Raw genomic sequence first — 26904 nt, forward strand, 5'->3', positions numbered from 1 at the left:
TGCATTCCACACACCCACCACTCTCTGTGTAAAGAACCGACCACTGACATCTCCCCTATACCTTCCTCCAATCACCTTCAAATTATGCCCCCTCGTGACAGCCATTTCCGCCCTGGGGAAAAGTCTCTGGCTATCCACTCTATCCATGCCTCTCATCACCTTGTACACCTCTATCAAGTCACCTCTCTTCCTTCTTCGCTCCAGTGAGAAAAGCCCGAGCTCCCTCAACCTTTCTTCATAAAACATGCCCTCCAGTCCAGGCAGCATCCTGGTAATCTCCTCTGTACCCTCTCCAAAGTATCCACATCCTTCCTATTCCAAGTGTGGTCCAACCAGGGTTTTATAAAGCTGCAGCAAAACCTCACGGCTCTTAAACTCAATCCCCCTGTTATTGAAAGCTAACACACCATACGCCTTCTCAACAACCTATCAACCTGGGTGGCAACTTTGAGGGATCTATGTACGTGGACCCCAAGATCCCTCCGTTCCTCCACACTTCCAAGAATCCTGCCTTTAACCCTGTATTCAGCATTCAAATTCGACCTTCCAAAATGAGTCACTTCACATTTATCAAGGTTGAACTCCATCTGCCACTTCTCAGCCCAGCTCTGCATCCTGTCAATGTCCTGTTGTAACCTGCAACAACCCTCAACACTACCTACAACTCCACCAACCTTCGTGTCACCGGCAAACTTACTAACCCACCCTTCCACTTCCTCATCCAAGTCATTTCTAAAAACCACAAAGAGCAGAGGTCCCAGAGCAGATCCCTGCGGGACACCACTGGTCACCGACCTCCAGGCGGAATACTTTCCATCCACTACCACTCGCTGTCTTCTTTCAGCCAGCCAATTCTGTATCCAGCCAGCCAAATTTCCCTGTATCCCATGGCCCCTAACTTTCTGAATGAGCCTACCATGGGGAACCTTATCAAATGCCTTATTGAAATCCATATACACAACATCCACTGCCCGACCTCTTTGGACTTGTGGGAGGAAACCGGAGCAGACACGGGGGGAACAAGCAGACTGCGCACAGACAGTGACCTAAGCTGGGAATCGAACCTGGGATCCTGGAGCTGTGACGTAACAGTGCTAGCCACTGTGCTACCGTGCCGACCACCGTTCAGTACATGAGGCACCTCTTCAAAAATATTCAATCAAGTCATCAGACATAACCTGCCCTTTACAAACCGTCTTGACTCTCTCTAATCAACTGAAAATGCTCAAGGCCACATGGCTTGGGTCCCAGTCTATGCGGAGTCTGCACGTTCTCCCCATGTCTGTGTGGGTTTCCTCCGGGTGCTCCGGTTTCCTCCCACATGGCAAAGATGTACAGGTTAGGTGGATTGGCCAGGATTGCCCTTAGTGTCCAAAAAGGTGTGGTGGAGGCGTGGGCTCAGGTGGGGTGCTCTTTCCAAGGGCCGGTGCAGACTCGATGGGTCAAATGGCCTCCTTCTGCACTGTAAATTCTATTATGATATCTACAATAGTCCATAGGGGCAGCACGGTGGCGCAGTGGGTTAGCCCTGCTGCCTCACGGGGCACCAAGGTCCCAGGTTCGATCCCGGCCCTGGGTCACTGTCCGTGTGGAGTTTGCACCTTCTCCCCGTGTTTGCGTGGGTTTCGCCCCCACAACCCAAAGATGTGCAGGCTGGGTGGATTGGCCACGCTAAATTGCCCATTAATTGGAAAAAATGAATTGGGTACTCTAAATTTACAACAAAAAAAAAATCTATGATTGTCCATGCCGCCCAGTTTCTATCACTAAGCCAGTCCCACTTGCCCACATTTGGCCCATACCCCTCTATACCCACCCTGCCCATGTAACTGTCTAACTGCTTTTTAAAGGACAAAATTGTTCCCGCCTCTACCACTGCCTCTGGCAGCCCGTTCCAGATGCTCACCACCTTCTCATCATCATAGAATTTACAGTGCAGAAGGAGGCCATTCGGCCCATCGAGTCTGCACCAGCTCTTGGAAAGAGCACCCTACCCAAGGTCAACACCTCCACCCGATCCCCATAACCCAGTAACCCCACCCAACACTAAGGGCAATTTTGGACACTAAGGGCAATTTATCATGGCCAATCCACCTAACCTGCACATCTTTGGACTGTGGGAGGAAACCAGAGCACCCGGAGGAAACCCACGCACACACGGGGAGGATGTGCAGACTCCGCACAGACAGTGACCCAAGCCGGAATCGAACCTAGGACCCTGGAGCTGTGAAGCAATTGTGCTATCCACTATGCTACCGTGTTGCCCTTGTGCTGATAAATTCGGGCTACATTTATGCAATAACTTCGAAGGTTATTTCAGTTTTCTGCCTCCTGCCATTAGTGGATCGACACCTACCGTTGCAGTTCCTCGTCCCGAATCCTCTCGTTATCCCACATGAAGACGGCGGCGAAAGCTGCCACCAGCTTGCCGGAGCCCGAGTGCCGGCTCTGGAATCTCCGCCACAGGTTGGTGAACAGGCTCCGGCGGGAGTGCTCCGAGTACAGGTTGCTGTACAGCTGCCCGATCTGCTGGGCCCTCCGCAGCCGCTGGCCGGTTACGTAGCTGCACTGGCTCGCCAGGATCGACACCATCTTCCTCCTGGCCGCGCCTCCCGTGCCGCCGGCCGCCCCGAACCCTTCCCGCAGCAAGCCCAATGCCCGCCTGGTCCAGGCCCCCAGCCAACCGGCCTCGCCCCATCTCACGGCCTGGCTGGAAGAGCGAGCGGGCCGCAGCCACGGGTATGGACGGCCAGCGAGCGGCTTCGAGCGGGCCGGGTTCAGGATCGCGGGCGGTCTCCTCAAAGACAACATGGTGCACGCCGCGTGCAGTGGTCACGGCTCAGCTGGAACGAGAAGAGAGAACACATTGGTGAATTAGACAGTGCCTGGCAGAATACAGTACCTTCCATGTGCAGCTAGAACTTTTGCACAATTTACTTTTTTTTTGCAGGGGGGCTATTTTCACTGCTCTGAATGTTGCAATGTGACCATTCCTCCTGCCAGATGTTGCCAGGGGTTTTAGTGTGAGAGGTGTTCAGAGTGCTGACCCCCAGCACCAGGCTGTGTGAATGGGCCTGCTCAGCCGCCTGCCTGTCTGTCAATCACATACACACACCACGTGGGCCAGCGCACCCTAACCTGTTGCCTCCTCCCACCCCGCTGCCTGATTGGAGCGGCGCCCCCGCCCATTGGCCGGCCGCCCTGTCACTCACGTCGCGACCCCGCCTCCACCCCGGAAAGCTGCTGTGCACCAGCACCGCCCCGCCCCCCGCCGCCGTCCACAGCCCCCAGCCAGCGATTTCAAACATTCCGCCTTTCCGCGGTGAAGTACTTTTTTTTAAATTTACCGGGCGGCTGGGGGGGTGTCCGCTCTATTCGTCGATCGGATTATCCGTTGCGCCAAAAAGAAGTTGGAGGAATGAAGGCAAGGACTTAGACCGCAAACTCGGGCCCCGGAATCTGAATTGATTACGGCCCAAGACGTTGGGCGGGGGGGCGGGGCGGGGACTGAGCATGCGCTGGCTGTAAAAGGAGACGAGATACGCTGTGAGCATGCGCAAACGGGGGGGGGGCTCTCACACAAGAGACTCTGAGCATGCGCGAACGGGGGACACGATTGAGACGAGACGCTCTGAGCATGCGCAGCTTAGGGGCAACTAGGCTGGGAGACACAAGAGACGCTGTGAGCATGCGCAAAACGGGGTTGAGCCACAGAGACAGAGCATGCGCAGACAAGGCAGACACAGTCCTGAGGGCAGTTTTTCAGTCTCCCTTGTCCCTGAGGATAAGGTTCTTATGGAACACAGAATTTGCAGTTTTTAAACTTAGATTAGCCCCCTTCTCCAGCAATCCCACACATTAATATAGCCCTTTCACAGAACTGGGCATCAGGAGTGGGAACATTTATTGAAGAATCACAGCTGTGTTTTTTTAGCATCCCAACAACTTTGTGACCACCTCGAAGGGCTTTCGAGCCCACAAAGTACCTTGCGGCAGCGCAGTCACTGTTCTGATGCTGGAAATGCCAATTTGGGCCCAGCAAGCTCCCACAAACAGCAATCTGATAATGACCAGATGGCCTCTTTGAATGATATTCATTACGGGATAAATATTGGCCACAACAGCGAGCAGAATCCCCTGTTCCTCTTCCCAAAGTCCACCTGAGAAGGCAGGCATGTCAGATTTGTAAAAAGGCACCTTTGCCAGTGGAGCATTCACACAGCATTGCACTGGGAGCGTCAGACTTGATTTCTGCTTGGTGTAGGACTTGAAGGAAGTGTGTGCTGGCCTTGTAAAGGGTCCAGAGGTGGTTCACAAGAATGACCCACAGAATGAAGGACTTGTCATGAGGAGCAGTTGAGAACTCTGGGTCTGTACTCAATGGAGTTTAGAAGGATGAGGGGGGATCTTATTGAAACTTCTAGCATGCCGTGAGGCCTGGATAGAGTGGATGTGGAGAGGATGTTTCCACTAGTGTGGGCAGCACGGTAGCACAAGTGGATAGCACTGTGGCTTCACAGTGCCAGGTTAGATTCCCTGCTGGGTCACTGTCTGTGCGGAGTCTGCACGTTCTCCCCGTGTCTGCATCGGTTTCCTCCGGGTGCTCCGGTTTCCTCCTACAGTCCAAAGACGTGCAGATTAGGTGGATTGGCCATGATAAATTGCCCTTAGTGACCAAAAAGATTAGGAGGGGTTATTGGGTTACAGGGATAGGGTGGTGCAGACACAATGGGCCGAATGGCCCCCTTCTGCACTGTATGTAATATGTTCTAGTAGGAGAAACTAGAACCAGAGGGCACAGCCTCAGGCTAAAGGGATGATCCTTTAAAACAGAGATGAGGAATTTCTTCAGACAGAGGGTGGTGAATCTGTGGAACTCTTTGCTGCAGAACAAGGCTTTGGAGGCCAAATCACTGAGTGTCTTTAAGACAGAGATAGATAGGTTCTTGATCAATAATGGGATATGGGGAGAAGGCAGGAGAATGGGGGTGAGAAACATATCAGCCATGATTGAATGGCGGAGCAGACTCGATGGGCCGAATGGCCTAATTCTGCTCTTATGGTCTTGAACCCCCTTCAACTTTCTAAAGTGTTAACAGTAAAGGAGGCTGACACCATTGATCAGGGTAAATACAAATAATTATTTATCAGTCTGTAAAGAAAGGTCATTAAATGAGATAATTGCAGTGGGGAGGCGTTGGTGTAGTGGTATTGTCACTGGTCCAATTAACCACAGACGCAGTGTAATGCTGGGGTCCCAAGTTCAAATCCCACTGCAGGTGGTAAAATTTAAATGTAATAAAAATCTAGAATTAAATGTCTAACGATGACCATTGTCGTAAAAAGCCATCTGGTTCGCTAATGTCCTTTAGGGAAGGAAATCTGCCGTTCTTACCCAGTCTGGCCTACGTGTGACTCCAGACCCACAGGAGTGCGGGTCTTAACTACCCTCTTCCCCCCCCCCTCCCATCAAGGGCAATAAATGCTAGCGAAGCCTGCAATGTCCAGGTCCCATGAACGAATTTTAAAAATTGGAACTATTTCGATAACTAAGTATTCTCACGGCACCGAGGTCCCAGGTTCGAATCCCGGCTCTGGGTCATTGTCCGTGTGGAGTTTGCACATTCTCCCCGTGTTTGCGTGGGTTTCACCCCCACAACCCAAAGATGTGCAGGGTAGGTGGATTGGCCGCGCTAAATTGCCCCTTAATTGGAAAAGATTAATTGGGTACTCTAAATTTATATTAAAATTTTTAAAAAGATAACAAGTATTCAGCGATACAACGTTGGTTTGAATATCACAGGGGACTGTGCTGAGATCAAACTTTTCCATTATTCTTCCCAAGATTGAGGAATAAAATCATGTAAAATTCACTGTAATCTACGTGTGCTGTGAGGTGATAGTGAGCGATACAGCCCTGCCGCTAGGCCCCAAAGTAACAGTTTGGCCATTCCGCAACTTCCAGCACTTTGCAGGAAGATCATATCCAAAAGTCTAAAAGTGCAGAAACTAAAATGGGGATACAGGTCAGGCACTCGATGGGTGCAAAGTCAGAAAAGGCAATGCAAGGGGCAGACAGTGGTTGAGGAGGTAATGGGGCGGGGGGCAGCTAGTCCCAGAGGATGAGAAGTGTGGGAGAGGAGGAATATAGACAAAGATAGTGAGGTATGTAATAAAAAAATTGAAAAATGTGGCATTTGAGCTGTGGGTGTTGTCCTGGGAGGACTTAGGAATTTTGTTTGGGGAACCAATGTTGGACGAAGGCAGCAGATGACCAACTTGTGCTAGAGTCTTCAGAGGAATGGGACGTCACCAGTCAGTGCTTTGAAGCTCATCTGCCTGCCATTCAATTAAAAATCATGTCAAATCTTTGCGGGGGAGAAAAAAAGATGGTTGGCCACTATTTTGATCTTCGGGTGTGTGTGGAATCGACCCCAGTGGGAGTTTTTGTTGTTTAGGAACAAAAATGTTTTATTGGAAAGGGACTCGCTGTTGCTGTTTAAAGAAAGGCGGCAGTTGGCAGCGGGAGGCACGCGTTGGCGCTCGCGGCAGCCATTATGTAAAAAAATAACAAAGAGCAGTTGGGGCTGTTGAAAGCAGTCAGTTGGAGAAAAGCAGCCGGAGAGGAAGGCAGCCGACAACCGGAGCAGACGAAAAAAGCCAACGGCATGCGGAGGCTGGGCAAACGGCCCCGCAAAGCGAATAAAGTGCCAGTGGCTAAAGAACGAGGTCATGAAGAAATAAATAAAGAGCAGGAGGAAGAAAGAAGAAGGAAAAACCAAACAACCCAGAAAATATATCGGAAGACTAAAAAATAATGATTGACAAGGAAGACCTGAAGGTCTTACTACTGGCCCAATACATCGAAAGAAAAAGATCTGTTATATCCTTCCTAAAAGAAAAGTTTGAATCTTTTAATTTTGAAAATAAACTTTATTTCAGTTAATATCCTGAAAGAATTGCTAGTAATTCCAATTGTAAAGTTTACTTATTCTACTTAAAAAGCCTGATCCGTGTGTAGAGCTATTAAATGATAAGTAAATGAAATCTAGGAAGATATGGGTTATGCCGGTGATTAACTTCCAGTGATTAACCGGTCTACATCAATGGGAACGAAGTAGAAAGGGTCGAGAGCTTCAAGCTTTTAGGTGTACAGATCACCAATAGCCTGTCTTGGTCCCCCCATGCCGACACTATAGTTAAGAAAGCCCACCAACGACTCGACTTTCTCAGAAGACTAAGGAAATTTGGCATGTCAGCTACGACCCTCACCAACTTCTACAGATGCACCATAGAAAGCATTCTTTCTGGTTGTATCACAGCTTGGTATGGAGCCTGCTCTGCCCAAGACCGCAGGAAACTACAAAAGGTCGTGAATGTAGCCCAGTCCATCACGCAAACCAGCCTCCCATCCATTGACTCTATCAATAATTCCTGCTCGCTCGGAAAGGCAGCCAGCATAATTAAGGACCCCACGCACCCCGGACATACTCTCTTCCACCTTCATCCGTCAGGAAAAAGATACCAAAGTTTGAGGTCACGTACCAACCGACTCAAGAACAGCTTCTTCCCTACTGCCATCAGACTTTTGAATGGACCTACCTCGTATTAAGTTGATCTTTTCTCTACACCTTGCTATAACTGTAACATTATATTCTGCAGTCTCTCCTTCCTTCCCTATGTACGATACGCATTGTTTGTTCAGCATGCAAGAAACAATACTTTTCACTGTATACTAATACATGTGACAATAAATCAAATCAAATCAAACTTGAAAAATTAGTTTGATCCGAATAGCACCCACCTAAGTCTGTCTAGCAGTCAGGGACAAGGGAATCCCTGTGCACCACATAGAATTTCTCGACCCTTTTTGGTGTAGGGGAGATTTCTTGGTGATACCTTGACCCTTTGTGGTTTAGGGGAGATTTTGTGGTGATATCTCGACCCTTTGTGGTTTAGGGGGAGATTCTTTGGTGATATCTCGACTCTGTGGTTTAGGGGGAGAATTCTTGGTGGTATTAACTTCAGGTAATGTGAGAGTACAAGGATCTCTGTGAATTCGGAAGTCTGGGAACACTGAAATGTGTCTGTTTTAAACTCGCGCTTCGGCACCCAACACGTTCCTTATCTCAGCTGTTGCCTCACAGCGCCAGGGACCCGGATTCAATTCCGGCCTCGGGGTGACTGTGTGGAGTTTACACGTCCTCCCGTGTCTGCGTGGGTTTCCTACGGTTCTCTTCCCCTGGGTCCAAAGTCCCAAAAGACATGCTGTTGGGTGAATTGGACATTCTGAATTCTCCCTGTGTACCCGGACAGGCGCCGGAGTGTGGCGACTAGGGGCTTTTCACAGTAACTTCATTACAGTGTCAATGTAAGCCCACTTGTGACAATAATAAAGATTATTATTATAAGACGGTTCGAGTCCACAAGGCTCTTCTTCAGAAGAATATTGGCTCCTCTTCGGCTCGAAACGTCAACCCTATTGCTCTCTCCGCCACTACTGCCAGACCTGCTGAGTTTAATACGGTGATAAATGTTTTTACTTCAGATTTCCAGTTTATAATTCAGCTAGGCCTGAACAGAGAAAGAACTACAATTCCCGAGCTGCACTGCGAGGGAAGGGTGATTGACACACCCGGCAGCCAATAGACGAGCACCATAGCTTCTTAATCTGCCAATAGGAATAGAGGGGGCGGGGCCATGGCCTACTGAGTGAAGATGGCGGCTGCAGAGACAGAGAGACAAAGGTTATGGTTTCTTGTGATACAGGGTGGTATTTTCTACTCTTTTTTATTGTTTATTCGAACAAAAAGCAAGGGAAAAGTGCCTTCAGAGTAAAACAACCAGCAAAAAACACCTCCTGGTCCTTTAAGTATAAGAAAATCAAAGAAAACTGATCCAGGGAACCAAAACTGGTTCTGCTAAGATGCTATTGTCTGGAGTGCAATGTTCTGTGGGTTGCACCTCCGTCTGAACATGAGGAGCAACATGTCCCGCGTCAGAGCTGGCAGGAAGGGGATGGGCATAGGGAGGATGTTCTCTATCTCTCTTGACAATGGGCGGCACAGTAGCACAGTGGTTAGCACAGTTGCTTCTCAGCGGCAGGGTCCCCGGGTTCGATTCCCGGCTTGGGTCACTATCTGTGCGGAGTCTGCACGTTCTCCTCGTGTCTGCGTGGGTTTCCTCCGGGTGCTCCGGTTTCCTCCCACTCGTCCCGAAAGACGTGCTGTTAGGTGAATTGGACATTCTGAATTCTCCCTCCGTGTACCCGAACAGGCGCCGGAGTGTGGCGACTAGGAGATTTTCACAGTAACTTCATTGCAGTGTTAATGTAAGTCTAATCGTGACACTAATAGAGATTGTTATCTGGGGAAATGCGCTGTACGAAAGGACTGGAGTTGAGGGCATTTGCCAGGTCCACGGTGGGGGGGGGGGGGGGGAAGGGGGTGGAGATTGTAGTGGGGTCGGGGGACGACGACACATAATGGGTGGATTTGGACCTGGCCGGATCGCTGAATGGGCCGAGGAGGCCTTGTCTCAGCTGTCTGGAAGTCATTGTGACAATGGTGGAAAATAATCCCCCGCCCCCGCTACACCCTTCAGTTGTGACAAAGGGTAACCGTGCTCCTTCCGCACATGCTTCCTAACCGGCTGAGGGGGGTTTCCAAATGCTGCAGTATTTTCTACCTGCTCGAATTAAAATCAAACTCTTGCTTTCAGGGAGCAACCAGCTGTGCACTTATGTACCACCTGTAACGACGGAAGGGCGGCCAGATGCAAGGCTTTGGACGCAAGCGGTGGGAGTAGGCCGGATGGAGGTTTGAAATACGTGCTGCCGGTGCCAACTCGCAAACCAGGAAAGCTGCGAAGGCCTCCAGTCTCATCGTTATGGATGCCACCAAGGCTAAGAATGAGGTGAACCCAGTCCCAGCGACATGGTGATGCCGAGCTTGCCTTTCAGTCGCTTTGAGGGCGGACGGGAAGAATGACGGCAGCAAAATGTATTTGTAATCATTCAGGCCGGGCTGTCGGGTCTATTTTGCAGACTCACTCTGGGTTAGACCCTTCCCCTGGTCTGGCACTTTTTAAAGTCTGCTACAGGAAAACCCCAGGGCACCTGCGCATACTCTGTGTCCTATCAGGGGGCACAATTGTCACAGGTCCTCTGGGACAGTTGCAAGCATATTCCCAGAGCAAAGACAGTGCTGACTTTCTGGGATGGAAGAGGAAATGGGCATAAATCCATTGAATGCCAACAATTCTGGGTTAGAGTGTCCACCCGTGTTCTTGAATCCCAATTAGACTCTTTAGTCTGGATGGGAATTACCCACATCAATTCCTCTTCACTAAAGAGTGTGGGGGTTAGTTGCTGAATAAAGAGACATACTGTCTAAGCACTTTGTCCTGCACTTATCAGGACAGATGAAAGAATGCCAAATTTCAAAGGGAACATCAATGTATGTTTGAGAAAAGGGTGCCGATTCGTTGGCAAGTCATCTCTGCTTTGTAGAGATGTTGCCACGGAGAATGCACCACGGCACTATCGTCCCCGACAATTCTGGTGAATTCAAAACGGGTTCAATGCCTGTACATGTTCCTTTAGGGCAGCATTGCTGAACAAGCCTGAGTGCGCTAACTGTTACACCAACAAGCAATTTAAGATAGAACGCGTTAACATGGCTCATTTCTGCTTACTAGCAGTGATGTGCAGAGGCGCAGTGACGCGTCCCCTGCAACCAAAAGGAGCATGTCCAAGTCTTGCGCCTTTTCCTTACCTGGGAGCTTGGAGAGCCAATTGTTCCCCACTGCTTCCTCCATGGCAACGTCTGTCAATCAGAGTCCAATTGCCAACCAATCAGCACCCTGATCTCCTGCGGTATAAAGTATTGTGATCGTTTGAAATTTGGCATTGTTATGTTTGTCATGGTGAGTGCGAAACGAGAAGGCTGAGCAACGGGTCTCTCTTTTCAGCCGTGTTCAATATTAACTCGATTGGCTTTGTCTCCGGTTTCCTTCTGGTCAGGATTATATAGCCTGATAGCAATCGAATGGCCTCTGCTGTATCGTACTCCGTCGTGATGCTCTCCATGGGCTGTGACCACTTGTCAAGGTTCCAACAGGGGGAAGCACCATATAGGTAGGCATCCCACCCATCAAGAGAAAATGATGTGGTAAAAAAGTGCGAATTAACCATTTATTTAATCTGGAGAAGAATATTGTACTTTACTTACATTATGTCAAATCAACTGGGAATTGAAATGGATATATCTCTGTCCACTGTCTGAAAGAAAGCGCCCAGGTACAGCAGGCAGTAAAGAAGGCAAATGGCAGGGCGGCACGGTGGCGCAGTGGTTAGCACTGCTGCCTCACGACACCAAGGTCCCGGGTTCGGCCCCGGGTCCCTGCCCGTGTGGAGTTTGAACATTCTCCCCGTGTCTGCGTGGGTCTCACCCCCACAACTCAAAGATGTGCAGGGTAGGTGGATTGGCCGCGATAAATTGCCCCTTAATTGGAAAAAAACATTTTTTAAAGTTTAAAAACATGCTTGAATAAATTTGCAGATATTTAAACTAATTGATACTAATAGACCTGCTGTCTTTTTAGGAGATTTCAACACTGAAGCAGTCGCCTCGAATCATCCTCAAACCTCCAGGCTGTCAATTCAAACAGGATAAATCCGTTGACTGGGCTGCGGGCGATGTACAGTCAGAGCTCAGTGGAGCCCAAGGCTGCAGATGCTGGACAAGTGGGTAAAGGCTTCATAGAATCCCTACAGTGCAGAAGGAGGCCATTCGGCCCATCGAGTTGGCACCTTCGAAGGTAAGCCCAACCTAGGCCCACACCCCCGCCCTATTCCTACACCCCCACCCTCCGGGGCAATTTAGCCAGTCCATCTAACCTACACATCTTTGGACTGTGGGAGGAAACCGTGCAGACTCCGCACAGGCAGGGACCCGAGGCCGGGAATCGAACCAGTGACCTGGAGCTGTGAAGCAACAGTGCTAACCACTGGTCTATCGTACTGCCCGATAATCGGTTGAACTTGTAACTTGGCTCATTTACATTCGCTAGCAATGATGTCCATTCCCTAATAGCTACACTAATGGCCATTTTAAGGGTTCATAGCGCGGCTCATTTATACTTATTAAAACCGCCATGTATTCGTCCACAGAGACACGTACTCTGCAAACAAAAGAAATGTGGTCAGGCCTTGCCACTTTGCCAAATTACCCGGGGGTTTGGGGAGCCTATAATTTCCCATTGCTTTCCCCCACAGCAACACCTCAGCCAATCAGTGTTGACTTGCCAACCAGTCAGCACCTGTGGTTGGCCTGATGAGTGAAAAATGAAAAGCTTTGACGACTGTTTTCTGATGGTCCTCTGTGACAGTCGGCGTGAGGTGGTCACAGATCGAAGTCGTGATCTGGCACAAATTCATGTTTTCACCTTCCCCGCTTTTTTTTTGGCAGGCGTGTGGAGTCTCGGAGAGAAGTTGATGCCGAGCTGTCACGGCGTTTGCATTTTGAAATAAAGGTGTGGAGTTGAAGAAACGGGAAAAGGTTCACTTGGCTCCACAAGCTGTCCTGTCGAATAAATGTTGAAGGAACAAACGCCCGTGGTTTAAAACGACAATTGAAAATGGCCGCCTTGGGTGAGAGAGAGACCCCCCGTCCCATTCGGATCATTACAGCTTTCGGATGAGTCTTTACATTTAGAGTACCCAATTCATTTTTCCAATTAAGGGGCAATTTAGCGTGGCCAATCCACCTACCCTGCACATCTTTGGGTTGTGGGGACGAAAACGAGGCAAGCACGGGGAGAATGTGCAAGCTCCACACGGACAGTGACTCAGAGCCAGGATCGAACCTGGGACTTCGGCGCCATGAGGGAGCAGTGCTAAGCCACTGCGCTGCCCTGGATTTGAGTCTTTTTGCCAAATCTTAGTGAAGAACCCACAAAAATCCGGAACTGCACCATCGTGCTGGTATAGCTGATGTGTGCTATGCGGTGGCTGGCCAACAGGTGGCAGCAGCCACCAGCCGGGCAAGATGTTGGTGCTCTCTTTCCATCAAGTAAGGAACCAAAGGGGGCAGGACAGCACCGAGGCCGAGGAAAGATTAAAGACTGGTGTAAATGTGGTCTCCTCTAGCCGGGGTAGGTTCAGCACCTGAATGCGGCCCTGGCCTTGGAAGCACGGTCTCCCCTTGAGGGTCTTCCATTCGCTAATGGGGGTGGAGGCTAACCCTTCAGTCAACAGGTTCTGCCACAGACGGTGCACCGGAAGCCGCCACGTGGCGCGTCAGGTTGGTGTTGGCGCCTCTTGCCAAGCTGTTGTACCCTCCAGTTGTCACAGGAGGGCAATTCCGCCAGCTCGTGGCTCCCGGGTGAGACAGTCGCTGCTCAGGTCCTTCAAGTCAGGCATGCGAGCATGGGCGCCCCCCCCCACTGCTCGTCCAGCTCCAGCTACCTTATCCCTCAGGTCTTCCATGCTGCAGACATGCCCGAGGGGTGGCACGGAAGCACAGTGGTTAGCACTGTTGCTTCAGACCGCCAAGGTCCCGGGTTCGATTCCCACTTGGGTCACTGTACCACCCGAACGGGCGCCGGAGTGTGGCGACGAGGGGATCTTCACAGTAACTTCGTTGCGGTGTTAATGTAAGCCTACTTGTGACACTAATAAAGATTATTATTATTATCCGCCTCTGTTTGGTACACACTTGGAAACTCTGCCTTTAAGGTGGGGACTGACTGCCACGCTTGTGATTGAAATAGTTTTCCGGTAGTTGCAAGTAGCCCAGCAAGCGGTTGAGAACACAGGCCTTATAAAGCATCATCAAGTGCCCACAGTGCAGAAGGAGACCATTCGGCCCATCGGGTTTGCACCGACCTTCTGAGAGAGCATCCTACCTAAGCCCACTCCCCTGTCCTATCCCTAACCTGCACATCTTTGGACTGTGGGAGGAAACCGGAGCACCCGGAGGAAACCCGCATAGACACGGGGAGAACGTGGAAACCACACAGAAGAACCCCGAGGCCGAAATTGATCTCGGGTCCCTAGCACTGTGAGGCAGCAGTGCTGACCGCCGTGCCGCCCCATCATGATCTCTCTTGGCGCACTCCTGTGTGTGCACAACCTCTTCCGGTATGGGAGCTGCCCCATAGCGAACTGTAAACGGGTACAGCCGCCATGGGGGAAGGGACAAAACTGAGCGATGCGCGGGGACCCCCTAGTTAATGTGCCCATTTCGCATTCAGGGTGAACGCTTTATATTATTGAACTGTTTCAATACACGATGTTTGGCATGCACATTTGTCCGTCAGGACTTGTGCATCCTTCTGGTTTGGGGGGGACATTGCATTTGGGCGACACGGTAGCACAGGGGTTAGCATTGTTGCTTCACAGCGCCAGGGTCCCAGGTTCGATTCCCCGTTGGGTCACTGTGCGGAGTCTGCACGTTCTCCCCGTGTCTGCGTGGGTTTCCTCCGGGCGCTCCGGTTTCCTCCCACAAGTCCCGAAAGACGTGCTGTGAGGTGAATTGGACATTCTGAATTCTCCCTCTGTGACCCGAACAGCCGCCGGAATGTGGCGACGAGGGGATTTTCACAGTAACTTCATTGCAGTGTTAATGTGAGTCTACTTGTGACAATAAAAAGATTATTACCCGTTCGTGTTAAAAATCCTGATCGAACGTCACCGTGCCAACCACCACTGATTAATGCAGAGGACCTTGGTTGATAGCTGCTCATATTGCAAACTCAGCAAAATCGGGCTGAAATCAGTCAGCCGAGCTTGTACAGATAAGGAGCTCCTGGATTGCTGAACTGCTTATCTCAGAGCTGCTCGATGGGCACCACCTGTCCTGGGTATCCGGGAGGAAACTCTGCCAATCTCGAGTGACTCAGTGCTGGAGTTACCTTTGTACCATTGGTCAATGAGTAAACCAGACTAGGTAGGCCACCGCCACCTTTCCCACTAAATAGCTCAGATACGGAGATCTGCATTTATATAGCTCCTTTAATTTGAAACATCCCGCGATGCTTCACAGGAGTATTTAAGGAGCGTCCTAAAGGGGTAGAGTGAGGGAAATGCAGAGCTTGGGGCCTCGGCTGCTGATGGAGCAATTAAAATCGGGGACGCTCAAGAGCCCGGAATTAGGGGAGCGCAGATATCGCGGAGGGTTGTGGGGGCTGGAGGAGATACGGAGAGATGAGACCAGGGAGGGATTGGGAAACCAGAGAATTTTGAAATCAAGATGTTGCTTGACTGAGAGCCGGTGTAGGTGAGTGAGCACAGAGGGGGAGGGGGTGGGGTGATTAGGGGAATGGGTCTGGCCTCGGGTCAAGACTCTGGCAGCAGATGAGCTCAGGTTGACGGAGGGCGGAATGTGGGAGACCAATCGGGGGTGGGTGGAAATAGTCGAGTCTAGAGGTAAAGAAGGCACGGACGTCCTTAAGGGGATCAGGGATTATGGGGAGAAGGTAGGAGAATGGGGATGAGGAACATATCAGCCATGATTGAACGGCGGAGCAGACTCGATGGGCCGAGTGGCCTAATTCTGCTCCTGTGTCTTATGGTCGAGGGTTTCAGCAGCAGATAAGGTGGTGACATCAACGTCAGGGAGGTAGGAATAGGCGGCTTCAGAGATGGCTCGATTCTGAGGGCGCGGTCAAAGGAGGTTGTGTACAGCCTGGCTTAACCTAACTGTTGCCCGGAGAGATGGATGGAGTCGGAAGCTTGGGAACCGTGTTTGGAGTGGGAATTGGAAGCCCCCACGTCAGACTTCGCAATATTTAAGTGGAGGGAGAGAAGCCGTTTGGTCTGAATACCGTTGGGGGGGGGAATACCGGTGGAAGAGGGAAGGGAAGGCATTTCTGGGGGTCAAGGAGACTCACCTCCACCCATCCTCTGGAACAGGCCCAAAGGCTTCAGCATTCCACTTGACGGAAATTTGTTACCTATTCCGCTTGGATCTGTAGCATCTGACAAGAAAAATAAAGATATTAACACCTTGCGAATGCTATCTGCAAAAGACTTCTTACAAAATTATACATCGCTTGTGATACCTTAAGGATTGGCTAGAAAACCGTCAATATAGAAAATAGGTGCAGGAATCGGCCATTCGGCCCCTCAAGCCTGTACCACCATTCAATATGATCAAGGCTGATCGTGCAAATTCAGTCTCCCACTCCCACTTTCTCTCCGTGCTCCTTGATCCCTTTAGCCACAAGGGCCACGTCCAGCTCCCTCCTGAATATATCCAGCGAACCGGCTCCAACAGCTTTCTGTGATCGAGAATTCCACAAGTCCACAACTCTCTGAGAAGACGTCCTTCCTCATCTCAGTCCTGAATGGTTTACCCCTTTTCTTAGGCTGTGACCCCTAGTTCTGGGCGTCTCCAACATCGGGAACATTCACCCGGCATCCAGCCTGCCCAGTCCCATCAGGATTTTATATGTTTCTATGAGACCCCCTCTCATTCTTCTAAACTCCAGTGAGTACAAGCCCAGTCGATCCCGTCTTAGAATCATAGAATTCACAGTGCAGAAGGGGACCATTCGGCCCATCGAGTCTGCACCGGCTCTTGGAAAGAGCACCCTACTCAAGCCCTCGCCTCCACCCTATCCCTGTAACGCAGTAACTCCACCTAACCTTTTTTTTGGACACTAAGGGCAATTTGGCGTGGCCAATCCACCTAACCCGCACATCTTTGGACAGTGGGCGGAAACCGGAGCCCCCGGAGGAAACCCACGCAGACACTGGGAGAACGTGCAGATTCCGCACAGTCACCCAAATCGGGAATCGTACCTGGGACCATGGAGACGTGAAGCAACTGTGCTAACCACTGTGCTACCTGCTGTCCATATGCCCTTTCTTCATATGTCAGTTCTGTCATTCCGGCAATTAGTCGGGACACCCTCAATAGCAAGAATGTTCTTCCTCAAACTAGGAGACCAAAACTGCACACAATACTCAAGGTGTGGCCTCACCAAGGGCCTGTACAGCTGCAGCAAGATATCCCTACTCCTATACTCAAATCCTCTCGCTGTGAAGGCTGGTGTGCCATTCCTCAGCGTCTGCTGTACCTGCGTGCCAACCTTCAGCGACTGTTCCACCATGACATCCAGGCCTCGTTTGATAATGAATTGTATTTGACAATGAATTTTAGTTGATGATGAATTTAGGTAATATTTAATCATTTTGACTAGAGTAGGGCCTTGAATTTTTAAAATAAATTTGGAGTACCCAATTTGGGGGTTTCCAATTAAGGGGCAATTTAGCGTGGCCAATCCATCTAACCTGCACATTTTTGGGTTGTGGGGGTGAAACCCACGCAGACATGAGGAGAATGTGCAAACTCCACATGGACAGTGACCCAGGGACGGGATTCGAACCCGGCGGCGTAGGCAGCAGTGCTAACCACTGCGCCACATGCCATCCCTTGTAGGGCCTTGATTGACCGACAGGTGACTGGGGAATGCAGGGCAGGTATTGGTCTGAGTCTGTGATCCACCACACTTCGCATTCAGGATCAAGAGGTTGGATATGTGGCCATCTAAAATGGCCGCCCACAAAGAGTGATGGGAAATTTGGCCAAGCTTGACCACTGACAGGCTGTAGCCTGCAATATTGTTGTCCTGTTCTTTATGAGGACTGACTGAAATATTTACGCAACTCTGGAGTAGATTGGTCTGGTCACTGCAAGCTGATCAGTTGGCAGGCACTACATGGGAAGTTATGATGCCGATGATTTTGGAATGCTTTTACAATGGCAAACATGAGCTTCGGAAAATGTGATGTGTTCATGAGGCAAGTTGACTAATTTCCGAAGCAGTTCAAAACAACAGCTACAAAGGCCGTTTCCGCTCCTGATTTAAAAAAAAAATACATAAATTCCAGGATGGAAACGCCAACACGATGTATTAAGAACAGAATATTCAAGACTCTCTTCTGATCCGTGCTCCCTCAGCTGTGCACAACATGGGAGTTCACATCAAAGGAAACATTGTTGACATATTTCTGCCAGACGAGGCGGCCTTATCGAAAAGCCAATCCTGCATTTGAAACGCATTCCCTCTTTCGCTCTGCTCGCCCAACCCCTCCAGTCAATTCCGACAATTAACCCTTCTTGATCTGTCAGCATTGCAAGATAGATTCTCAGTAAAGGCTAATTTGGCTCCGTAATTTGGAGGGCAAAGATGGTTGTATTTCCTGCTCCTCATGGCTGACAAAATGGCCGCCCGACAGCTCGGCCAAGAACAGAGAGAACTGATTGGATGGAGCTCCAGGCGTGAAAGCAACCAGGAAACACGCATCCTTCAACCTTCCCGCCAGCAACAAGATAATATCTTTAGGGAAAAAGGAAATCGCCTTAAAAACCGCAATAAAATTGCATTTGGAGAAATGAATATGGCAGGAGCTTTAAAAGCCTACCTGATAAGATAGGGAAGCAAAATTGTTCCTTGCTGTCTAATGAGTCACAATCTTGCAACATTCACTGTATGTATTAACATATGAAACGTTACAAGGAGCATAATAGAACAAGATTTAACACCGGGCCACATAAAGAGATATGTTGTCAGAAGACCAAATATTTGGTCAGTGAGGTAGCTTTAAAAGGAGTTTCTTAAAAGGAGGGGGAATGAGGTAAGGAAACGGAGGGAATTCCAGAGTTTGGGGCCAGGGGCAACAGGAGCGGTTAAAATCGTGAATTCTCAATAGGCCAGAATTAGAGGAACGCGAATATCTCAGAAGGTGTGTGGAGGCTGGAGGAGATACGGAGAATGAAAATAATAGAACATTACAGCGCAGTACAGGCCCTTCGGCCCTCGATGTTGCTCCGACCTGTGAAACCACTCTAAAGTGGTTTCTACACTATTCCCTTATCGTCCATATGTCTATCCAATGACCATGTGAATGCCCTTAGTGACAAGCGAGTCCACTACTGTTGCAGGCAGGGCATTCCATGCCCTTACTACTCTCTGAGTAAAGAACCTACCTCTGACATCTGTCCTATATCTATCTCCCCTCAATTTAAAGCTATGTCCCCTCGTGCTGGACATCACCATCCGAGGAAAAAGGCTCTCACTGTCCACCCTGAAAATGAAAATCGCTTATTGTCACAAGTAGGCTTCAAATGAAGTTACTGTGAAAAGCCCCTAGTCGCCAATTCCGGCGCCTGTTCGGGGAGGCTGTTATGGGAATTTAACCCGCGCTGCTGGCCTTGGTCTGCTTTACAAGCCAGCTATTTAGCCCACTGTGCTGAGAGACGGTGGCGCAGTGGTTAGCACCGCTGCCTCACGGCGCTGAGGACCCGGGTTCGATCCCGGCTCTGGGTCACTGCCCGTGTGGAGTTTGCACATTCTCCCCGTGTCTGCGTGGGTCTTGCCCCCACAACCCAAAGACGTGCAGGGTAGGTGGATTGGCCACGCTAAATTGCCCCTTCATTGAAAAAAAGAATTGGACACGTTAATCAGTAACTCCACATCTTTTCCAGACCCCAGGGGGAGGCTGCCACACATGTAACAGAGTCAAACCCTTGAAAGCTTCTGCCTGAAACCCTGTTCCTGACATGAAACGGAAGAAGGAATGCAGGGTCAAATCTGAGTCAGTTCCAGCGAGCAGAGACAAAATAATTCCAAAGTCCTTCAGGCAGCAAAGCAAACAGAAAATACGGGTTGACCTTGCAGGAGGGAATAAAGTGCTGAGTGCAATCTTCAAGGGAAATGAGGGCACAAGACAATTGAATGCTGGTCAGAGGACATTTTAATGTCAGATTTTAAATTTGGGGTATCAACGCATTATTTAGAGGCAAGTAGCAAAAGGGCAGTGGGAAGCAGAGAAACAGTTGTGTGGAGTGCAGGGGTTTCTCTGTTGTGATGCCTGGAGTGCTAGCACTTGTGAGGAAAAGGGGCTGGACACAGGGAGCTAGTCTGTAAGGACAATGTGGAAGGTCATGGGTTTGAGGTGGGAGTATCTCAAGGCGAAAGGGAACCGTACCCGCGAGGGGTGGGCGCTGCAGAGTGATCCCAGAACGTGATCAGAAGTGGACCTTCTTTGTGGCTGACAAGAAGGCATGGGCGGCTCGGTGGCACAGCGGTTCGCACTACCGCTTCACAGCGCCAGGGTGCCGGGTTCGATTCCCGGCTTGGGTCACTGCCTGAGCGGAGCCTGCACGTTCTCCCCGTGTCTGCGTGGGTTTCCTCCGGGTGCCCCGGTTTTCTCCCACAAGTCCCCGAAAGACGTGCTTGTTGGGTGAATTGGACATTCTGAATTCTCCCTCTGTGTACCCGAACAGGCGCCGGAATGTGGCGACTGGGGGCTTTTCACAGTAACTTCATTGCAATGTTAATGTAAGCCTACTTGTGACAATAAAGATTATTATTTCATTCGAGTTGACAAGGAGGTAGCCATGAAAATGGGTGGGGGAATTTACACGCAGGGGGAGATTTGGGAGGGGATAAGACGGCAGTGAACTCAGAGAATCCCTATAGTGCAGAAGGAGGCCATTCGGCCCATCGGGTCTGCACCAACCCATTGAAAGAGCCCCCTACCTAGGCCCACTCCCCTGCCTAATCCCGTAACCCCACCTAACCTTTGGACACTAAGGGGCAATTTAACACGGCCAATCCACCTAACGTGCACATCTTTGGGCTGTGGGAGGAAACCGGAGCACCCGGAGGAAACCCACGCCGACACGGGGAGAATGTGCAAACTCCACACAGCCACCCGAGGCCGGAATCGAACCCAGGCGCTGTGAGGCAGCCGTGCTCAACCGCTATGCCACCCCAGGTAGATCAAGGTGTCATGATGGATTTGTGAGGACAGCGTACCCGAGAGGGGAGGAGTGAAAGGAGGCACAACGAAACAAAGTGGAAAAAGGGGGGGGGAAATAAAAGTGATGGGGCTCGAGAGTGGTGGAACAGGACACGCGAGATTGGATACATTGGCCTGGCGACTGTGCAATGGTTCGGAAATCTATCCTGACAGGAAATAGAGAATCAGGAGGGGACGACAGGAGGGAGACCAGTTATATTCTGTGGTGGGATAAAGTAGATGTCGGGAGGGTGGAGTCAGCAGCGACAATCTCTGCCCGAAGCTGGAGTCCAGGAGCCATCTGAAGAATGGAATATCTCCCTGCGAATGGGGGTAAATTCCCGGGCAATGGAAATCCAGGAAGTGTGCAGGATTGGCAGAGAAATAAAGGGCGGGGGGGGGGAGAAACAAGACATGCTGGAGATGGAGATCTCCGCGAGGTCCAGCAACGTTTAGGAAAAGATCCAAAGGTCACGGAGGAGAGCAGAGATGGTCAGGCCAAGGGATGTGGAAGTTTAAAAGCAGTGGTTAACTTGTAGTTGGAGCTAGAGTAAAATGTACCAAGTATTGGGCGGCACGGTGGGTTAGCACTGCAGCCTCACGGCGCCGAGGTCCCGGGTTCGATCCCGGCTCTGGGTCACTGTCCGTGTGGAGTTTGCACATTCTCCCCGTGTTTGTGTGGGTTTCGCCCCCACAACCCAAAGATGTGCAGGATAGGTGGATTGGCCACGCTAAATTGCCCCTTAATTGAAAACAACGAATTGGGTACTCTAAATTTTTTTAAAACGTACCCAGTATTGGAGAGAAGAGATCTTAAACAATGGAGTGGATATGATGTGGAGATGCCGGCGTTGGACTGGGGTGAGCACAGTAAGAAGTCTTACAACACCAGGTTACAGTCCAACAGGTTTGTTTCGATGTCACTAGCTTTCGGAGCGCTGCTCCTTAGGTGAATGAAGAGGTATGTTCCAGAAACACATATATAGACAAATTCAAAGATGCCAGACAATGCTTGGAATGCGAGCATTAGCAGGTGATTAAATCTTTATAGATCCAGAGATGGGGTAACCCCAGGTTAAAGAGGTGTGAATTGCATCAAGCCAGGACAGTTGGTAGGATTTCGCAGGCCAGATGGTGGGGGATGAATGTAATGCGACATGAATCCCAGGTCCCGGTTGAGGCCGCACTCATGTGTGCGGAACTTGGCTATAAGTTTAAACAATGGAAGAACGGAGACTGGGGTTGGGGCGGGGGGGGAGCGATAAGGCCAAAAAGCTCCCTCGCGCGCATAAGATCTATAGGGTCACTCGTTTTGTGTGCATTCATTATCAAAGTTGGTCAGGTACTCGGCAGTGTACATAGTCAGGCAAGAGTGAAAACAACCCCCATTTTAATATAACGCCTCTCACACAGCAAGATCTCACGAGGAACATGATCAAATGAAATTCCTCACGGTCGCGTAGCTATCCCTGCAACGTTGTGGCAAAGATGGACACTTTGCTTTCTAAAAAGCAGCGGGGAAAGTGGACAGTTTACCTTGACTCAAAATGGAGTCGGGGTGGGTCAGGTGACCTTCTGCCTTCTCTGGGAACGAACATAAAACGGTCTGGGCAGCACGTTAAGATGTAAACAATTCTTTGAACATTCCTTTGTGGAGACAATGGCACGAGGTTCAAGTCGCATCGTGTCGGTGCTGATCGTGTCGAGAATCCTTTGGACGGACAATGAGAACGCCGCCATCTTAGCTCACATCGCGAGCCCTCAGCCCAGTCAGTCTGGGAGACAAAGACCACAAAATGCGAAGGCAAGGACCCTGCTTAGTATCTCTTTGCTGGCAGAAAAAGTGCAGGGGGGACGTTTAAGGGAGATGTGCGGGGTAAGTCTTTCATGCAGAGAGCGGTGGGTGCCTGGAACACGCTGCCAGAGGATGTGGCGGAAACATTAGCAACATTTAAGAGGCATCTGGATGGATACATGAATAGGGGGGAAATACAGAGATACGGACCGAGGGTAAGGGCAGGTTTTTTTTTTTGTTAGGGCATTTTTGTGAGGGCCACGAAGAATCCAGCACGAGTTGAAGGATAGAAAGAAATAACATTTATTTACAATAACATATATATACAACAGCAGCAGCAACTCCCTTGCTGCTCACTCTCCTCTAGCCGGTTCCAAACTGGCCAGCTCTATTTAGGCAGGGAATCTGCTCATGATTTCTCCGCCCCCCCTCATTGGGGACGCTCATACTCCCAAAGGATTGTGGGATTGCCATTAGTGCCCAGCCAGTGGTAAGCAGGCAGGTTATAACAGGCACACGATCGGCACAGGCTTCGAGGGCCGAAGGGCCTGTTCCTGTGCTGTACTTTTCTTTGTTCTTTGTCCAGTATGTTCTGTTATTTCAGATTCCAGCATCCACAGTAATTTGGCCTTGGAACGGAATAAACACCCTCTGTCGAAGCCAAAACGGAGCGGTGTGAGTCACATGACATTGGCGGGGCGTTGAGATCATTGAGGATTGTAGCACTGAAGGAGATTACAGAGATAGGAGCAATTTGATAACAAGGATGGGAATTTTAAAATCAAGGGACTTGCTGAACAGTCCTGAGTGTGCTAATAGCTACATTAACAAAGAACAAAGAAAAGTACAGCACAGGAACAGGCCCTTCGGCCCTCCAAGCCCGTGCCGACCATGCTGCCCGACTAAACTAAAATCTTCTACACTTCCGGGGTCCGTATCCCTCCATTCCCATCCTATTCATGTATTTGTCAAGATGCCCCTTAAACGTCACTATCGTCCCTGCTCCCACCACCTCCTCCGGCAGCGAGTTCCAGGCACCCACTACCCTCTGTGTAAATGAAAAATGAAATGAAAATCGCTTATTGTCACAAGTAGGCTTCAATTAAGTTACTGTGAAAAGCCCCTAGTCGCCACATTCCGGCGCCTGTTCGGAGAGGCTGTCACGGGAATTGAACCGTGCTGCTGGCATGCCTTGGTCTGCTTTCAAAGCCAGCGATTTAGCCGTGCTAAACAGCCCCTAAAAAACTTGCCTCGAACATCTACTCTAAACCTTGCCCCTCGCACCTTAAACCTAGTAATTGACCCCTCTACCCTGGGGAAAAGCCTCTGACTATCCACTCTGTCTATGCCCCTCATAATTTTGTAGATCTCTATCAGGTCGCCCCTCAACCTCCGTCGTTGCAGTGAGAACAAACTGAGTTTATTCAACCGCTCCTCATAGCTAATGCCCTCCATACCAGGTAAATCTCTTCTGCACCCTCTCTAAAGCCTCCACATCCTTCTGGTAATGTGGCGACCAGAATTGAACACTATACTCCAAGTGTGGCCTAACTAAGGTTCTGTACAGCTGCAACATGACTTGCCAATTCTTATACTCAATGCCCCGGCCAATGAAGGCAAGCATGCCGTATGCCTTCTTGACTACCTTCTCCACCTGTGTTGCCCCTTTCAGTGACCTGTGGACCTGTACACCTAGATCTCTCTGACTTTCAATACTCTTGAGGGTTCTACCAGTCACCAGTTTAAGATAATCAAGCTCATAATGCAACATATTTACAGCTGGAAGCGATGTACATTAGTTTGGAGGGATCCTTTCTCTGCAAACAGAAGGTACAAGATCAAGCCTTGCCCCTTTTTTTGAATTATCCAGGAGCTTGGAGAGCTAATAATTCCCTGCTGCTTTCCCCATGGCGACACCATAGCCAATCCAGCAGCACCTCTTTCTCTTGTAATCAAAACTGTCGCAACTGTTTGAAATTTGGCGCTCTTGCACTTGTCTGAATGCGTGCAAGGTGAAAAGCTTCGGGCTACCCGTCTCTCTTTTCGGCAAGGTGCACGTTCTGTGCAACCGAGCAACTTCCCACACGTAACGTCTCCCGTGAGAAAAGCCTGAAACTGCCGTGATTTAAATTGCCTTGTACGGCCATGCGACGCCAACATGGCCCTCTTATACGGAAAGGAAGAGGTACTTCACAAGGGGAACGCAAGCTTTCAAACTGGTCCGAGGAAACAAGCGACCGGCGTGGTGTAAACATTAACACGTTGATGCACACTGCAATCGGTCAGCTCATGCCTCTTGCCTGTGCAGAATAGCCGGCAGAGATAAAGACCCGCCAGGGTATTCTCTAATGAGCACTGAACCTTTGAGGTCTCCTGTGGATCATCATTTCTGCAAACAAATCGCTTCGTTGAGCACTTATTCCTCAGCAAATTTATTTTTTAATTTCCCACCTTCAAGGAGTCAATTAAAATCTTTTCTCGCCTGTGGTCTGACAGCCTGACGCTGGGTGACTTTGCAAATAAGTGAACTGCTTACAGCTCCCCAGTGAATCTTGACTCTATCTTTATTAAAATAAATTTAGAGCACCCAATCCTTTTATTCCAATTAAGGGGCAATTTAGCGCGGCCAATCCACCTACCCTGCACATCTTTGGGTTGTGGGGGTGAGATCCACGCAGACACGGGGAGAATGTGCAAACTCCACACGGACAGTGATCAGGAGCCGGGATCAAACCCGGGTCCCCGACGCCGTGAGGCAGCAGTGCTAACCACCATGCCGCCTTGCTCGACTCTCTTGATGCTCGCTATCCCCTCTGGGAGTCCTGACCAAGTTGCGCTCAACTGCAAAGTAGGGCAGCACGGTAGCACTGTGGCTTCACAGCGCCAGGGTCCCAGGTTCGATTCCCTGCTGGGTCATTATCTGTGCGGAGTCTGCACGTTCTCCCCGTGTCTGCGTGGGTTTCCTCCGGGTGCTCCGGTTTCCTCCCACAGTCCAGAGATGTGAAGGTTAGGTGGATTGGCCACGCTAAATTGCCCCATAGTGTCCAAAAAGGATAGGAGGGGTTATTGGGTTAGGCGGATAGGGTGGAAGTGAGGGCTTGGGTGGGTTGGTGCAGACTCGATGGGTCGAATGGCCTCCTTCTGCACTAAATGTTCTATGTTCTAAAAGATTTGCCACGTGCTCACATTTCCCAGGTTCCCAACCGGGGCTTGCGAATGGAATCCTCGGCCTAGTTGCAAACGGGTAACCTTAAGCCGCCAACACGTTCACAGCCAATTTCACAATCATGAGGGTTGCTGTCGCCAGCACGTGCATTGTATTTCCCCACAAGGCAAATTCAGCCAAATTCTGCAATGAAGTTGGTAGCACGACCCATCTCCAAGTCACTAACCTCTCCATTCAAGTCCCACAACAGGGCTGGAGTGTGAAATTCAAGGGTGGCACTCCAATACAGCGTACTGAGGGAGCACTTCACTGCCATCTTTCAGATGAAGCATTAAAGAGCGATATGTCCCTCACAAGTGGCTATTAAAGGCCCTGTGGCTCTACCTCGAAGGAGAGCAAGGGTGTCCTGGCCAACATTCACCCCCAGTCAACATCGCCAAAAATTAATTATCTGCTCCTGATCACCATACACATTCACTCTCTCCACCACCGACGCACAGTGGCAGCTGAGTGTATTAGCTAGAGAATGCAAATCGCCAAGGCTCCTTTGACAGCACCTTCTGTCCGTGACCTCGACTATAGGACGAGGGCAGCAGATACCTGGGAACACCACCACCTGGAGGTTCCCCAGGTAGCACGGTCGCACAGTGGTTAGCACAGTTGCTTCGCAGCTCCAGGGTCCCAGGTTCAATTCCCGGCTTGGATAACAGTCTGCGTGGAGTCCGCACGTTCTCCCCGTGTCTGCGTGGGTTTCCTCCGGGTGCTCCGGTTTCCTCCCACAGTCCAAAGATGTGCAGGTTAGGTGGATTGGCCATGCAAAATTGCCCTATAGTGTCCAAAAAGGTTAGGTGGGGTTACGGGAATAGGGTGAAGGGTGCTCTTTCCAAGGGCCGGTGCAGACTCGAAGGGCCGAATGGCCTCCTTATGCGCTGTAAATTCTATAAGTCTCTCACCTGCCTTGGAAATATCTCGCCCGTTCCTTCAATCTCGCTGGGTCAACATCCTGGAACTCCGTCCCTTTTAAAAAAAATAAATTAAGAGTACCCAATTCATTTTTTCCAGTTAAGGGGAAATTTAGCGTGGCCAATCCACCTACCCTGCACATCTTTTGGGTTGTGGGGAGCACGC

At 50.1% G+C, this 26904-nt stretch overlaps 1 protein-coding gene, 1 long non-coding RNA gene and 1 other non-coding gene across 8 annotated transcripts in view; 2 read left to right on the top strand and 1 right to left on the bottom strand.

The window, feature by feature from the left end:
• stard7 (StAR related lipid transfer domain containing 7) overlaps positions 1 to 26904 on the bottom strand; it is a 49473-nt gene that overhangs the window by 19205 nt on the left and 3364 nt on the right. The window contains exons 1-3 of one of the 4 annotated variants that reach the window (XM_072486032.1): positions 26730 to 26793; positions 15895 to 15981; positions 2357 to 2843 (exon numbers count right to left, since the gene is read on the bottom strand). In XM_072486032.1, the coding sequence (XP_072342133.1) occupies positions 2357 to 2811 (455 nt within the window). In that variant the 5' untranslated portion in view covers positions 2812 to 2843; positions 15895 to 15981; positions 26730 to 26793. Of the gene's footprint in view, positions 1 to 2356; positions 2844 to 2937; positions 3105 to 3347; positions 3489 to 15894; positions 15982 to 26729; positions 26794 to 26904 lie in introns of those variants that run through there. The other 3 variants (XM_072486033.1, XM_072486035.1, XM_072486031.1) reach the window with 3 other exon arrangements.
• On the top strand, positions 3272 to 13696 carry LOC140397007 (uncharacterized). Of its 3 annotated transcripts, none has more exons than XR_011936661.1 (4): positions 3272 to 3424; positions 9721 to 9915; positions 11605 to 11820; positions 12471 to 13696. It is a non-coding gene; the product is annotated as an uncharacterized lncRNA (long non-coding RNA). The 3 variants fall into 3 exon arrangements; XR_011936663.1 differs by having other exon boundaries at positions 3299 to 3322; XR_011936662.1 differs by lacking the exon at positions 3272 to 3424 and adding an exon at positions 8698 to 8747.
• LOC140397427 (small nucleolar RNA SNORA77) lies at positions 10042 to 10178 on the top strand. Its single transcript, XR_011936866.1, has one exon. It is a non-coding gene; the product is annotated as a small nucleolar RNA SNORA77 (small nucleolar RNA).

The sequence above is a fragment of the Scyliorhinus torazame genome, chromosome 20, assembly GCF_047496885.1.
Source record: "Scyliorhinus torazame isolate Kashiwa2021f chromosome 20, sScyTor2.1, whole genome shotgun sequence".
Taxonomy (NCBI): domain Eukaryota; kingdom Metazoa; phylum Chordata; class Chondrichthyes; order Carcharhiniformes; family Scyliorhinidae; genus Scyliorhinus; species Scyliorhinus torazame.